The sequence below is a fragment of the Oncorhynchus tshawytscha genome, unplaced genomic scaffold (assembly GCF_018296145.1).
Source record: "Oncorhynchus tshawytscha isolate Ot180627B unplaced genomic scaffold, Otsh_v2.0 Un_contig_9132_pilon_pilon, whole genome shotgun sequence".
Lineage (NCBI taxonomy): Eukaryota > Metazoa > Chordata > Actinopteri > Salmoniformes > Salmonidae > Oncorhynchus > Oncorhynchus tshawytscha.
Genome location: NW_024608701.1, coordinates 17,501 through 32,550, shown reverse-complemented (window position 1 = coordinate 32,550; position 15,050 = coordinate 17,501). Strand labels below are relative to the sequence as shown.

General features: G+C 39.3%; 1 protein-coding gene across 1 annotated transcript; it reads left to right on the top strand.

The window, feature by feature from the left end:
- Window positions 1–637: 637 nt before the first annotated feature.
- LOC121843736 (UPF0329 protein ECU05_1680/ECU11_0050-like) lies at window positions 638–1,224 on the top strand (the record flags this gene model as incomplete). The annotated part of the gene is made up of 2 exons (XM_042313531.1): window positions 638–726; window positions 1,170–1,224. Coding segments are annotated over exons 1-2 (144 nt in total), but the record flags the coding sequence as incomplete, so codon positions are not given.
- Window positions 1,225–15,050: the final 13,826 nt, after the last annotated feature.

Here is a 15,050-nt window from a genome sequence, read left to right as displayed (position 1 = left end):
AGAAAAATCGAAGAAAAAAGAAAGAAAAAGAAAATCGAAAAAAATCGAGAATCAAAAAAAATCGGAAAATCAAAAGAAAATCGAGGAAAGAAAAGAAAATCGAAAATCGAAAAAAGGAAAAATCGATCATCGGAAAAATCGAAGTCGAAGAAAATCGGAAGAAATCGAAAAAAGAAAGAAAGATCGGGAAAAGAAATCGGGGATCGGAAAAAAAATCGAGAAAATCGGAAAATCGAAAAATCGATCGAAGAAAAATCGAAAAAATCGAAAGGAAAAATCGAGATCGTCGGGGAAAAGATCATCAGAGAAAAAAAATCGGAAAAATCGATCGAAAAAAAGGAAAAAAAATCGGGATCGAAAAGAGAAATCGCTGCCGGGAAAAAAAAAAAATCGAAAAAGGAAATCGTCGAAGAAAGAAATCGTCGAAAAAAGAAACAGATTAAGCACCGTCGAATAAAGAAATAAACGAAAAAAATCGTCGAAAAAAAAAAACGATCGAAAAAGAAAATCGTCGAAGAAAGGAATCGAAAAGAAAAGAAGAAATCGTCGAAGAAAAAGAAATCGAAAAAGAGAAAGGAAAAATGTAAAAGAAAAAAAAATCGAACAAAAAAAAATCATCAGAAGAAAGAGATCGGAAATGAACAAATCGTCGAAAAAAATCAAAAAAAAGAAAAATCGAGAAAAAAAAACAAATCAAAAAAAAGAAAAAAAGATCATCGAAAAATCGTAAATCGAAAATCGTCGAGGCCAAGAAGTAAATCGAGGATCGAGGAAAGGAAAGAAATCCGGAATCGAAATCGAAAGAAGATCGAAATCGTCGAGGAAATAAAGAGTCATCGTCAAAAAAGAAGAAATCGGAAATAAAAGAAGAAATCAAAAAGAAAATCGAAGAGAGAAACAGAAGCAGATCAAAAATCGAAAAATCAAAAGAAAATCAGAAAATCGAAAATCAAAAGAGATCGAAAAATCAAAAGAAAATCGAAAAGAAAAAAATCGAAAGAAAATCGAAAAATCGAAAGAAAAGAAACGAAATCAAAAAGAAAAAGAAGAAATCGAAAGAAATCGAAATCGAAAAAAATCGAAATCGAAAACAAAAAATCGAAAAAGAAATGGAAAGAAAAAGAAAGAAGAAGGAAAAAAATCGAAAAAAAAAAAAAAAAAAAATCGAAAAAGGAAAAAAAATCGAAAAAGAAAAGAAATCGAAAAGAAAAGAGGAAAGAAAATCGAAAAGAAAATCAAAGATCGAGAAAGAAAAATCGAGATAAAGAAAAGATCGAAGGAGAAAGAAAAAAAAAAAAATCGAAAAAAGAAAAAATCGAAAAGAATGAATCGAGAAAAAAGGAAAAAAGATCGAGAAAAAAAAAGATCGAAATCGTCGAAAAAGGAAAAATCGAAAGAAAAAGAAATCGAAAAGGAAAATCGAAATCGAAAAAAAAAATCGAAAAAAAAGAAAAAAAAATCGAAAAAAAAAGTCGAAAAAGAAAAAAAAGAAATCGAAGAAGAAAAAAAATCATCGAAAGGAAGAAAAAAAGGAAAGAAAATCGAAGAAAGGAAAATCGGAAAAAATCGAGAAGGAGATCGAAGATCGAAGAAAATCGAAATCGATCGAAAAAAAGAAAGAAATCGAAGAAATCAGAAGGAAGAAAAGATCGAAAGGAAAGATCGATCGAAGAAAAAAAAGAAAAAAAAAATCGAAAAGATCGAAGAAAAAAAAATCGAAGAAAAGAAGATCGAAAATCGAAAAGGACGAAAAATCGAAAGGGGAAATCGAAAATCGAAAAATAAAAAAATCGAAAAGAAATCGAAGAAAAAAAGAAAAAAGAAATCGGAAAAAAAAAGTCGAGAAGAAAAATCGAAATCGGAAGAAAAAAGAAAAAATCGAGAACAAAAAAGATCGAAAAATCGAAAAAAGAAAAAATCGAAAAAGAAAAAAAAAAAAAAAATCAAAATCGAAAAGAAAAAAAAATCGAAAAAAGAAAAGAAATCGAAAAGAAAAAGAAATCCCGAAGAAAAGAAGATCGATCGAGAAGAAGAAAGAAAATCGAGGTCTCGAAAGAAAAAAGAAAATCGAAATCAGAAGAAAAAGAAAATCGAAAAAAAAAGAAAAATCGAGATCGAAAAGAAAATCGAAAAAAAAAAAATCGAAAAAGAAAAAATCCCGAAAATCGGGATCGAAAATCGAAAATCGAAAATCGAAAATCGAAAAAATCGAAAAAAAAATCGAAAAAAAATCGAAAAGATCGAGGAGGAAAAAGAAAGTCGAGAATCGGGAATCGAGAAGAAAGAAATCGGGGAAAAGAGAAGGAAAAGGAAATCGGAAGAAGAAACAATCGAAAAGGGAAGGAAGAAAGGAAAAGAAAGGAAGGATCGGAAAAAAAAGAAATCGAGGAAGAAAAGAAAATCGAAGAAATCGAGAAGAAGAAAGAAAATCGAGAGAAATCGAAAAAGAAAATCAAAAGGAAAAGGAAAAAATCGAAGGGATCGAAAGGAAAAATCGAAGGAAAATCGAAAAAGAAAATCGAAAAAAATCGAAAAGAAGGAGGAAATCGAAGAAAAAATCGAAAAATCAGGGAAGAAAATCGGAAAGATCGGAAAAAAAATCGGAAGAGGATCGAAAAAAAAATCGAAAAGAAAAGAATCGAAGAAAAAAGAAGAAAGATCGGAGAGGAAAAAATCGAGGAAAGAAAAAGAAAAAGATCGAAAATCGAAAAAGAAAATCGGAAGAAAAGAAAAAAGAATCGAAAGAAAAGAATCGAAAAAAATCGGAGAAAAATCGAAAAATCGAAAGAAAATCGGAAAAAAATCGAAATCAGGAAGAAATCCGAAAGAAAATCGAAAAATCGGAATCGAAAAAAAGGAAGAATCGAAAAAATCGTCGAAAAAAAATCGTCGAAAATCGAAAAAAAAAAGGAAAAGAAAATCAGGAAAAAAAATCGTCGAAAAAAAAAGGAAGAAATCGTCGAAAAATCGTCGAAGAAAAGAAAAAAAAATCGGAAAAAAAAATCGTCGAAAAAAAATCGGAAAAAATCGGAAAAAAAAAAAAAGAAAAAAAACAGGAAGAAGAAAATCGAAAAAGAAAATCGAAGGAAATCAGGAAAAATCCGAAAAAAAAAAAAAAAATCGGGGAGGGATCGAAGAAAAGAAGAAAATCGAAATCGGAAAAGAAAATCGAATCAAAAATAAAAATCGAGGAAAAAAAAAAAAATCGAAAAAAATCGAAAGAAAAAAAAAGAAAAATCGAAAAATCGAAAAAAAAAATCGAAAAGAAAATCGAAAAAGAAAAGAAAAAAAAAAATCGGAAAAGAAAAAATCGAATCGAAAAATCGAAAAAAATCGAAAATCGAAAAAAAGAAAAATCGAGAAAAGAAAATCGGGATCGAAAAAAATCGAAAAGAAATCGGAAAAAATCGAAAAAAAATCGAAGAAGAAAAAAAGAAAAAGAAAATCGAAAAGAAAAAAAATCGAAAAAAAAAAATCGAAGAAAATCGAAAATCGAAGAAAAAATCAAAAAAAGAAAAAAAAGAAATCTCGAAGAAGAAAAATCGAAATCGGAGAATCGAAGAAAAAAATCGGAGAAAAAAATCGAAAAATCGGGGAGGGAAAGAAAATCGAAAAAAAAAAAAAATCGAAAAAGAAAATCGAAATCGAGCGAAAAAAAAATCGGAAAAATCGAAGAAATCGAAAAAAAAATCGGAGAAAAAAAATCGAAGAAAATCGAAAATCGAAAAAATCGGAAAGAGAAAAATCGAAAGGAAAGAAGAAAGAAAAATCGAAAAAAAAATCGAAAAAAGAAAATCGAAAAAAAGAAAAAATCGAAAAAAATCGAAAAAAAATCGAGGAAAATCGGAAAAGAAAAATCGGAAAAAAAGAAAAAAAATCGGAAGAAAATCAAAAGAAAAAAAAAGAAAAAAATCAGGAAGAAAAAATCGAGATCAAAAAGAAAATCGAAAGAAAATCGAAAAAGGATCGGAAAAGAAAAATCGAGAAAGGAAAAGAAAAATCGAAAAAAAAATCGAAAAAAATCAGGAAAATCGAAAAAAAAAAAATCGAAAAGAAAGAAAATCGAAGGAAGAAATCGGAAGAAAATCGAAAAAGGAAAAAATCGAAAAAAAAATCGAGGAAAAAATCGGAAGAAAATCGAAAAGGAAGAAAAGAAAATCGAGGAAAAAAAGAAAATCGGAAAAAATCAAAATCGAAAATCGAAAAAAAAAAGAAAGAAAATCGAAGAAAAAAATCGGAAGAAAAGGATCGAAGGAAGAAATCGAAGAAAAAAGGAAAAATCGGAAATCGAAAGGATCGAAAAAATCGAGAAAAAGAAGAAATCGAAAAAAAATCGAAATCGAAAAAAAATCGAAAGAAAATCGAAAATCTCGAATCGGAAGGAAAAAGATCGGGGAAAAAAGGATCGATCGAAAGAAAAATCGATCGAAGAAAAAATCGAAAGAAAATCGAAAAATCGGAAAAATCGGAAAGATCGGAAGAAATAAGAAAAAAGAAAAAAGAAAAATCGAAGAAAAAATCGAAAAAATCTCGGAAAGAAAAAAATCAAGGAGAAAATCGGAAAGGAAGAAAAGATCGAAAGAAAAAGAAAATCGAAAAATCGAAAATCGAAAGAAGTCGAAGAAAAAAATCGAAGAAAAGAAAGAATCCCGAAAAAGAAAAAAAGATCGGAAAAGAAGAAAAAGATCAGGAAATAAAAAAGAAAGAATCGAAAAGAAAATCGGAAATCGGGAAAAATCAAAAAAGAAGAAATCGATCAGAAAAAAGAATCGAAATCGAAAGAAATCGAGAAAAAAAAAGGATCGAAAATCGAAGAAAAATCGAGATCGAAAGAAGATCGAAGGAGAAAATCAAAAATCAGAAGATCGAATCGATCGAAAAGAGAAATCGAAGAGGAAAATCGAGAAGAAAAGAAAGAAATCGAAAAGAATCGAAATCGAAAATCGAAGAAAAAAAAAAAAGAAAAAATCGATCGGAAAATCAGAAGAAAATCGAGGAAAGAAAAATCGTTTCATCAGAAAATCAGAAAATAAATCAGAAAATCGTCGATCGAAAAAAAAGTAATCGAAAATAAAAGAAAAAGAATCAGAAAATCGAAGAAAAAAAAAGAAATCGAAAATCAGAAAAAATCAATAGAAAATCGAGGAAAAAAAATCGGAAATCGAAAATCATCAAAAAAATCGTCGAAAAATCGTCATCAGAAAAAAAGCAAAAATCGAAAGATCGAAAGAAAAATCGAAGAAAAAATCGAAGAAAATCAAAAAATCGGAAAGAAAATCGGAAAAAGAAAAAATCGGAAAAAAAAAGAATCGGAAAAAAAATCGGAAAAATCGAAAAAAAAAATCGAAAGAAAAAATCGGAAAAGAAAATCGAAAAAAAAAATCGAAGAAAATCGGAAAAAAAATCGAAAAATCGAAGAAAGAAGAAAAAAATCAGAAAAAAAAAAATCGAAGGAAAGAAAAATCGAAGAAAAAGGGATAAAAAATCGAAGAATCGAAAAAAGAAAATCGAAAAATCAGGAAGAAAAAAAATCGGAAAAAAATCGAAAATCGGAAAAATCAAATCGAAAAAAAAAGGAAAATCGGAAGAAAAAAAAATCGGAAAAGAAAAAGAAAATCGGAGAAGAATCGAAGAAAAAATCGGAAAAAATCGGAAGAAAAATCGAAAAAATCGAATAAAATCAGAAAAAGATCAAATCGAAAAGAATCGAAAGAAGAAGAAAATCGGAAGAAAAAGAAATCGAAAAAAAATCGAAAGAAAAAAAGAAAAAGAAAAAAAGAAGGAAAGAAAAAAAGAAGAAAATCGAAGATCGAAAATCGAAAATCGAAAAAAATCGAAAAAATCGAAAAAATCGAAAATCAGAAAAATCGAAAATGAAATCGGAAAAAAGAAATCGAAAAAGTCATCAAGAAAATCGGATCGAATCGGAAAAAATCGGAAAAAATCGAAAAAAAAATCGAAAAAATCGAAAAAAATCGAAAATCAAGGAAAATCGGAAAAAAATCGAAAAAAAGATCGAAGAAGAAATCGAGAAGAAAGAAAAGAAAAAAATCAAGGAAAAAGAAAAAAAGTCTCGAAAAATCAAAAAAATCGAAGAAAAAAGAAAAAAGAAAAAAAAAGATCGAAAAAAAAAATCGAAGAAGAAAAAAAAAAATCAGAAAAAAGAAAAATCGAAAAAGAAAGAAAAAAAAGAAATCGGAAAAAGAAAAAAGAAATCGAAAAAAATCGAAGAAGAAATCGGAAAAAAAGGAAAAAAAAGAAGAAAATCGAAAGAAGAAAATCGAGGAAAGAAAATCGAGGAAAAAGGAAATCGAAAATCAAGGAAGAAATCGAAGAAAAATCAGAAGGAAATCGGAAAAAAAAGGAAAAATCGAAAATCGGAAAAGAAAATCGGAAAGAAAATCAGGAAAATCAGGAAATCGAGAAAGAAAAAATCGAAAAATCAGGAAAAAAAATCGAAAATCGAGGAAAAAAGGAAAAATCGGAGAAGAAAATCCAGGAAAAAATCGAGGAAAATCGGAAAAGAATCGGAAAAAAAAAGAAAATCGGAAGAAAGGAAAATCGAAAGAAATCGGAAAAGAAAATCGGAAAAAAATCCCAGGAAAAAATCAGGAAATCGGAAAAAAATCGAAAAAAAATCGAAAAAAAAGGAAATCGGAAAGAAAAGAAGATCGAAAAATCGAAAAAATCGAAGAAGAAAAAATCGAAAGAAATCGAAAAAAAATCGAAGAAAAAATCGAAAAGAAAAAAAAAGTCGAAAAAAATCGGAAAAATCGAAAAAAAATCGGGAAAAAAAAAAGAAAAATCGAAGAAAGTCGAAGAATCCGAAATCGAAAGAAAAAAAAGAAAAAAGAAAAGAAAGAAGATCGAAAAGAAAGAGATCGAAGAAGAGAAGAAAGATCGAGAAAGATCGAAAGAAAGATCGAAAGAAGTCGGGAAAAAGAAAGAGAATCGAAGAAGAAAGAGAAGATCGAAGAAGAGGAAGAATCCGGGAAGAAAGAAAGATCGAGAGAAAGAGGAGAAGATCGAGAAGAAAGAGAAAGAAGAAAAGGAAAAAGATGACAAAGGAAAGAGATGGATGTTTCCACTTTCAGACTTAACACCCTTCTGATTGTTGCTCTAATCTCATGGAGTGAAGAAGTGTGTGTGTGTGTGTGTGTCTGTGTGTGTGTGTGTGTGTGTGTATGTGCTTAGTATATGTGTGTGTGTATGTGTGTAGTATATCTGTGTGTGTGTGTGTGTGTGTGTATAGTATATGTCTGTGTGTGTGTGTTTTGTCGTATATGTCTGTGTGTGTGTGTGTGTGTGTGTGTGTGTGTATGTGTATATATATGTGTGTGTGTGTGTGTGTGTGTGTGTGTGTGTGTGTGTGTGTGTGTGTGTGTGTGTGTGTGTGTAAACATTTGGTTCATTCACCCATCTGGAGAGGAAAGGGACTTTAACAGGCGGAACCAATATCCTGCTGAAAGCTTCCCTGTTACTATCGATATTAACACATTGATTATGACTGATCGATTGGCTTTAAAGCACAGTGTAATGGAAGCACATCTGGATATGCATGACGGCCATTTTGCCAGATGGTTCTGTTCAGAGGAACAGGGTTCTGACTCATTATAGAAGCCCTCTGAGCCAGCAGAAGGCTTTGACAGCAGGCTGCAGGGGCTAAAAATGGATTTAACATTTAACATTTTTTTTATTTTGCAAAACAAATAACTATGTGGAGTATTGTGCCATATGTTTGGTTAGGTCCCAAATGTCACCCCAATTCCCTTCTTAATTGCACTACTTTTGACAAGGTCCTATGAAAAGTAGTGCACTGTAATAGGAGAATAGGAAGGAAGCCATTGGGACGATCTCCACTTCCTCTTAGAAATGGTAATGCAGACTCCAGCCATGGCTTTCATTTCATTAAACTGTCACACGTGTAACTGATATCACATGGTCAGACACACACACCCAACAGCCATCTATGCTGGGACACCGACTAGAGGACACACACATAACAGTCATCTATACTGGGACACCACGAATAGAGGACACACACATAACAGTCATCTATACTGGGACACCACTACTAGAGGACACACACATATCCAGTCATCTATACTGGGACACCACTACTAGAGGACACACACATAACAGTCTATGCTGGGACACCACTACTAGAGGGAGACACACATAACAGTCATCTATACTGGGACACCACTACTAGAGGACACACACATAACAGTCATCTATCTACTGGGACACCACTACTGAGGACACACACATAACAGTCATCTATACTGGGACACCACTACTAGAGGACACACACATAACAGTCATCTATACTGGGACACACACTACTAACAGTCTATACTGGGACACACTAGAGGACACACATAACAGTCATCTATGCTGGGACACCACTACTAGAGGACACACACACCAACAGTCATCTATAGGACACCCGACTAGAGGACACACACATAACAGTCATCTATACTGGGACACCACTACTAGAGGACACACACATAACAGTCTATACTGGGACACCACTACTAGAGGACACACACATAACAGTCATCTATACTGGGACACCACTACTAGAGGACACACACATAACAGTCATCTATACTGGGACACCACTACTAGAGGACACACACACCTCATCATACACACCACTGTCAGTCTATACTGGGACACCACTGCTAGAGGACACACACATAACAGTCATCTATACTGGGACACCCACTACTAGAGGACACACACATAACAGTCATCTATACTGGGACACCACTACTAGAGGACACACACATAACAGTCATCTATACTGGGACACCACGACTAGAGGACACACACATAACAGTCTATACTGGGACACCACGACTAGAGGACACAAACCCTGTGGCTCTATAGACACACACATAACAACCGTCTATACTGGGACATAGAGATGAGATAGAGAGAGGAGAGAGAGAGGAGAGATAGAGAGGAGAAGGGAGATGAGGACACACAGGAGAGGGAGATGAGAGATAGAGAGGACACACATAGGGGAGATGATAGAGAGAGGAGAGATAGAGAGTCATCTAGGGGACACCACTAGATAGGACACACACAGAGAGAGTCAGAGATAGAGAGGAGAGAGACAACACAGAACAGTATATACTGGGAGAGATAGAGAGGACACAGGGACAGGAGAGATCTAGGAGACCACTGCTAGAGGAGAGACATACCAGAGTCATGAGAGGGACACCATGAGAGGGGAGAGAGAGAGGAGAAGAGAGCCAGAGGTATAGAAAGGACAGACATGAGAGGGACACACCAGAGGAGAGGACACACACATAACCCAGAAGAGGAGAGACTAGAGAGGACAGACTAACAGTCATCTATGCTGGGACACCACTAAAGAGGAGAGATAGAGAGGAGAGATAAAGAGAGAGACATAGGTATAGAGAGAGGAGAGAGAGAGAGGAGAGAGAGGGAGAGATAGAGAGGAGATAGAGGAGAGAGAGACAGAGGGATAGAGAGAGAGAGAGAGAGAGAGAGATAGAGAGAGAGGGAGAGAGAGAGAGGAGAGAGAGGAGAGAGAGAGAGAGAGAGAGAACAGAGGCATAGAGAGAGAGAGAGAGAGAGGAGAGAGAGACAGGGTGTAGAGAGAGGAGAGAGAGAGAGAGAGAGAGAGAGAGAGAGAGAGAGAGAGACGAGATGGAGAGGAGAGAGAGAGAGAGAGAGAGAGAGATAGAGAGACATAGTATAGAGAGGAGAGAGAGAGAGAGAGAGACAGAGGTGCGGAGAGGAGAGAGAGATGAGAGAGAGAGAGAGAGAGAGTAGAGAGAGTGAGAGAGAGACAGAGTGTGAGAGGAGAGAGAGAGAGGAGAGAGAGAGAGAGGAGAGAGAGATGAGAAAAAGATAACTACTTAACACATTGGAAAGAATTAACAAAAAACAGAGCAAACTAGAATGCTATTTGGCCCTACACAGAGAGTACACAGCGGCAGAATACCTGACCACTGTGACTGACCCAAAATTAAGGAAAGCCTTGACTATGTACAGACTCAGTGAGCATAGCCTTGCTATTGAGAAAGGCCGCCGTGGGCAGACATGGCTCTCAAGAGAAGACAGGCTATGTGCTCACTGCCACACAAAATGAGGTGGAAACTGGCTGCACACCTAACCTCCTGCCCAATGTATGACCATATTAGAGAGACATATTTCCCTCAGATTACACAGATCCACAAAGAATTCGAAACAAGTCCAATTTTGAAAAACTCCCATATCTACTGGGTGAAATTCCACAGTGTGCCATCACAGCAGCAAGATTTGTGACCTGTTGCCACGAGAAAAGGGCAACCAGTGAAGAACAAACACCATTGTAAATACAACCCATATTTATGCTTATTTATTTTTATCTTGTGTCCTTTAGCCATTTGTACATTGTTAGAACACTGTATATATATATAATATGACATTTTGTAATGTCTTTACTGTTTTGAAACTTCTGTATGTGTAATGTTTACTGTTAATTATTGTTGTTTTTCACTTTATATATTCACTTTGTATGACTGTCACACACACTCACTTGCTTTGGACAATGTTAACACATGCTCTCCCATGCCAATAAAGCCGTCTATTAATTGAACTGGAATTGAATTGAGAGGAGAGAGAGAGGAGAGAGAGAGACAAGAGATAGAGAGAGAGACAGAGGTATAGAGAGGAGAGAGAGACAGAGGTATAGAGAGGAGAGAGAGACAGAGGTATAGAGAGGAGAGAGAGACAGAGGTATAGAGAGGAGAGACAGAGAGGTATAGAGAGGAGAGAGAGAGACAGAGGGTATAGAGAGGAGAGAGAGAGAGGAGAGAGAGACAGAGGTATAGAGAGGAGAGAGAGTGGTGTATTGGGACCCTGATGGTACAGTCATCCATAAAGAACACTTCTACTGAAGAGAAATGCAACATGTAATCAGTGTTTGCTGGTCAGAGTATTTTCTGAGTCCTCACCGTGTCGGACCAAGATGAACAGAATGAAAACACAGAGCAAGACGGAGAGAGAGAGAGCTGATGGAGACAGGAAGACACGGAGGTTGAGAGGATGACGCGTGTCGGTTCCATCCCATCACTCCTGCCTGTTGGTCGTGTCCAGACATAATTGAAACCCGATTGGTTCTCTCCTCTGGCCATCTTCTCATGTTTCGATTGGTCACAGGCAGCACTGGGTGGTGGTGGCAGGGGTTGGGGTCCGCTGCAGGTCCACAGATTAACATGGTTGGGTGATGAACAGAGGGTAGATGAGGGTGGAGGAACAGAGGAGGGTGGAGGCATAGAGGGTAGAGGAGGGTGGAGGAACAGAGGGTAGAGGAGGGGTGATGAACAGAGGGTAGAGGAGGCGGATGAACAGATGGCAGAGGATAAGATGAACAGGGTAGTGATGATAAGTGATGGTAAAGAGGCACAGATAAGTGATGAACAGATGGTGGAGGAGGGTGGATAACAGATAGAGGAGGGTGAGAAGAGAGGGCAGAGGAGGGTGATAACAGAAGAGAGGATGATGACGACGGGATGCACAGATAGGCAGAGGAGGGTGGAGGAACAGAGGAGGTGGATTTTCTGGAACAGAGGGACAGAGGAGGGTGGAGAAACAGAGGGACAGAGGAGGGTGGATGAATAGAGGAGGGTGAGAGGAACAGAGGGTGGAAGAGGGTGGAGGAACAGAGGAGGGTGGAGGAATCGAGGGCAGAGGAGGGTGGAGGAACTGAATGGGGAGGGAGGGTGGAGAAATAGGTGGTAGAGGAGGGTGGAGGAATGGGGGGCAGAGGAGGGTGGAGGAACAGGGGCAGAGGAGGGCAGAGAGGAGGGTGGAGAACAGAGGGTAGAAGAGGGTGGAGGAATAGAGGAGGATGAGAACAGAGGGTGGGAGGGTGGAGGAATGGGGGGCAGAGGAGGGTGGAGGTGGAGGGTGGATCAATAGAGGGAGGAGGGTGGAGGAACAGAGGGTGGGAGGGTGGAGGAATAGAGGATAGGATGAGGGTGGAGAAATAGAGGGTAGAGGAGGGTGGATGAATAGAGGGTAGAGGAGGGTGGAGGCATAGGGGTAGAGGAGGGTGGAGGAGGGGCAGGGTGGAGGAATAGAGGGTAGAGGAGGGTGGAGGAATAGAGGGTAGAGGAGGGTGGATGAACAGAGGGTAGAGGAGGGTGGAGGAATAGGGGGTAGAGGAGGGTGGAGGAATAGGGGCAGAGGAGGGTGGAGGAATAGAGGGTAGAGGAGGGTGGAGGAACAGAGGGTAGAGGAGGGTGGAGGAATAGAGGGTAGAGGAGGGTGGAGGAATAGAGGGTATAGGAGGGTGGAGGAATAGAGGGTAGAGTATGGTGGAGGAATAGAGGGTAGAAGAGGGTGGAGGAATAGAGGGCAGAGGATGGTGGAGGAATAGAGGGCAGAGGAGGGTGGAGGAACAGAGGATAGATGAGGGTAGAGATAGAGGGTAGAGGAGGGTGGAGGAGGAGGGTAGAGGAGGGTGGTACTACTACCTACAGTAGCTCTGCAGCAGACACTGATTAAGATGGAGGGGTTGGGGTGGAGGCCAACACACCCTGCCCAGATGGTGCAGATGGCCCAGGGACCCATGTTGCTGTATAGCTGGAGCAGAGAGGTAGAGGACAGTGGAGTGAGGGGGAGAACACGAACCAGAGAACCAAGGTTAGGGTTAGACCAACACCTGGCTACTCCGCAGGGAGGAAGAAGAGGACGAAGCTCGCCCAGCCTCTCCCCTTGACAAACAGCAGCAGCTCTGACAGACGGAACGCTGTGCATTCAGTGGTTCAGGGACCTTGTGCATTTAGAGGAAGTCAAAGTGGGGCGCGGTGGTAATACATGGGACAGGGCCCAACATTTAGAGGGAAGTCAAAGTGGGGCGCGGTGGTAATACATGGGGACAGAGCCAATATTTAGAGGGAAGTCAAAGTGGGCGCGGTGGTACACATGGGGACAGGGCCCAACATTTAGAGGGGTGAGGTGGTAATACATGGGGACAGAGCCCAATATTTAGAGGGGTGAGGTGGTAAACCATGGGGACAGAGCCCAACATTTAGAGGGGTGCGGTGGTAAACATGGGGACAGGGCCAACATTTAGAGGGAAATCAAAGAGGTGAGGTGGTAGTACATGGGGACAGAGCCCAACATTTAGAGGAAGTCAAAGAGGGGTGAGGTGACAGTAAACCATGGGTGGTACAGGGGACAGAGCCCAACATTTAGAGGGTGAGGTGGTAAACATGGGGACAGAGCCCAACATTTAGAGGGAAGTGAGGTGGTGGTAAACATGGGGACAGAGCCCAACATTTAGAGGGGTGAGGTGGTAAACCATACATGGGGGTGAGGTGGTAAACATGGGGACAGGGCCCAACATTTAGAGGGAAAACCATCAAAGAGGGGTGAGGTGGTAGCACATGGGGACAGAGCCCAACATTTAGAGGGAAGTCAAAGAGGGGTGAGGTGGTAAACCATGGGGACAGAGCCCAACATTTAGAGGGGTGAGGTGGTAAACCATGGGGACAGGGCCCAACATTTAGAGGGGTGAGGGAAAACATGGGGACAGGGCCCAGAGGGGGAAATCAAAGAGGGGTGGTAAACCATGGGGACAGAGCCCAACATTTAGAGGGGGCGCGGTGGTAATAGATGGGGACAGGGTCCAACATTTAGAGGAAATCAAAGAGGGGCGCGGTGGTAAAACCATGGGGACAGAGCCCAACCTGTCCCACGCCTCCCTCTAACGACCGCTAGATGTGTGTGGTTCTAATCGCATTTCATTAGTGAAATGCTTCGTAAACAGCCGACGTGGACTAGGTACTGGTACCCCCTGTATAGAGCCGACGTGGACTAGGTACTGGTACCCCCTGTATAGAGCCGACGTGGACTAGGTACTGGTACCCCCTGTATAGAGCCGACGTGGACTAGGTACTGGTACCCCTGTATAGAGCCGACGTGGACTAGGTACTGGTACCCCTGTATAGAGCCGACGTGGACTAGGTACTGGTACCCCCTGTATAGAGCCGACGTAGACTAGGTACTGGTACCCCCTGTATAGAGCCGACGTGAGACTAGGTACTGGTACTGGTACCCGACGTAGACTGGTACTGGTACCTGTATAGAGCCGACGTGACTAGGTACTGGTACCCCTGTATAGAGCCGACGTAGACTAGGTACAGGTACCCCCTGTAGAGTGACTAGGTACTGGTACCCCTGTATAGAGGTAGTGGTGTGTGTAGAGTGACGTAGACTGGTGGTACTGTGTGTGTGTGTGTGTGTGTGTGTGTGTGTGTGTGTGTAGTGTGTGTAGTGTGTGTGTGTGTGTAGTGTGTGTGTGTGTGTAGTGTGTGTGTGTAGACTGTTTCCCCCCCATAGACTGTTTCCCCCCATAGACTGTTTCCCCCATAGACTGTTTCCCCCATAGACTGTTTCCCCCATAGACTGTTTTCCCCCATAGACTGTTCCCCCATAGACTGTTTCCCCCATAGACTGTTTCCCCCCATAGACTGCCCCCCCCCATCCCCCCTACAGAAATGACACACTTCCTGCTTCTCAGAGTCATCAGACCATTGTTCTAGTGAAACCCTTCTGTCTATTAATAGATGGTGGCTGTATGTCTGCTGCTAACGGCGACTGTAACCAAGCTCTTATGAAACCATGACTACCCTCTCTGACCTGGCCCAGTGGAACCATGACTACCCTCTCTGACCTGGCCCATTGAAACCATGACTACCCTCTCTGAACTGGCCCAGTGGAACCATGACTACCCTCTCTGAACCTGGCCCAGTGGAACCATGACTACCCTCTCTGACCTGGCCCATTGGACTACCCTCTCTGACCTGGCCCAGTGGAACCATGACTACCCTCTCTGACCTGGCCCAGTGAAACCATGACTACCCTCTCTGACCTGGCCCAGTCTGGACCTGGCCTTATTGTTAAAGACAAACAAGTCAAGACCTGCCAATTAAATATTCAACATTGTATATATTTTTTTATTATTGTTATCCTTTTTCTAATCATTTCAAACTATTTAAATGTTTTATTATGGATCC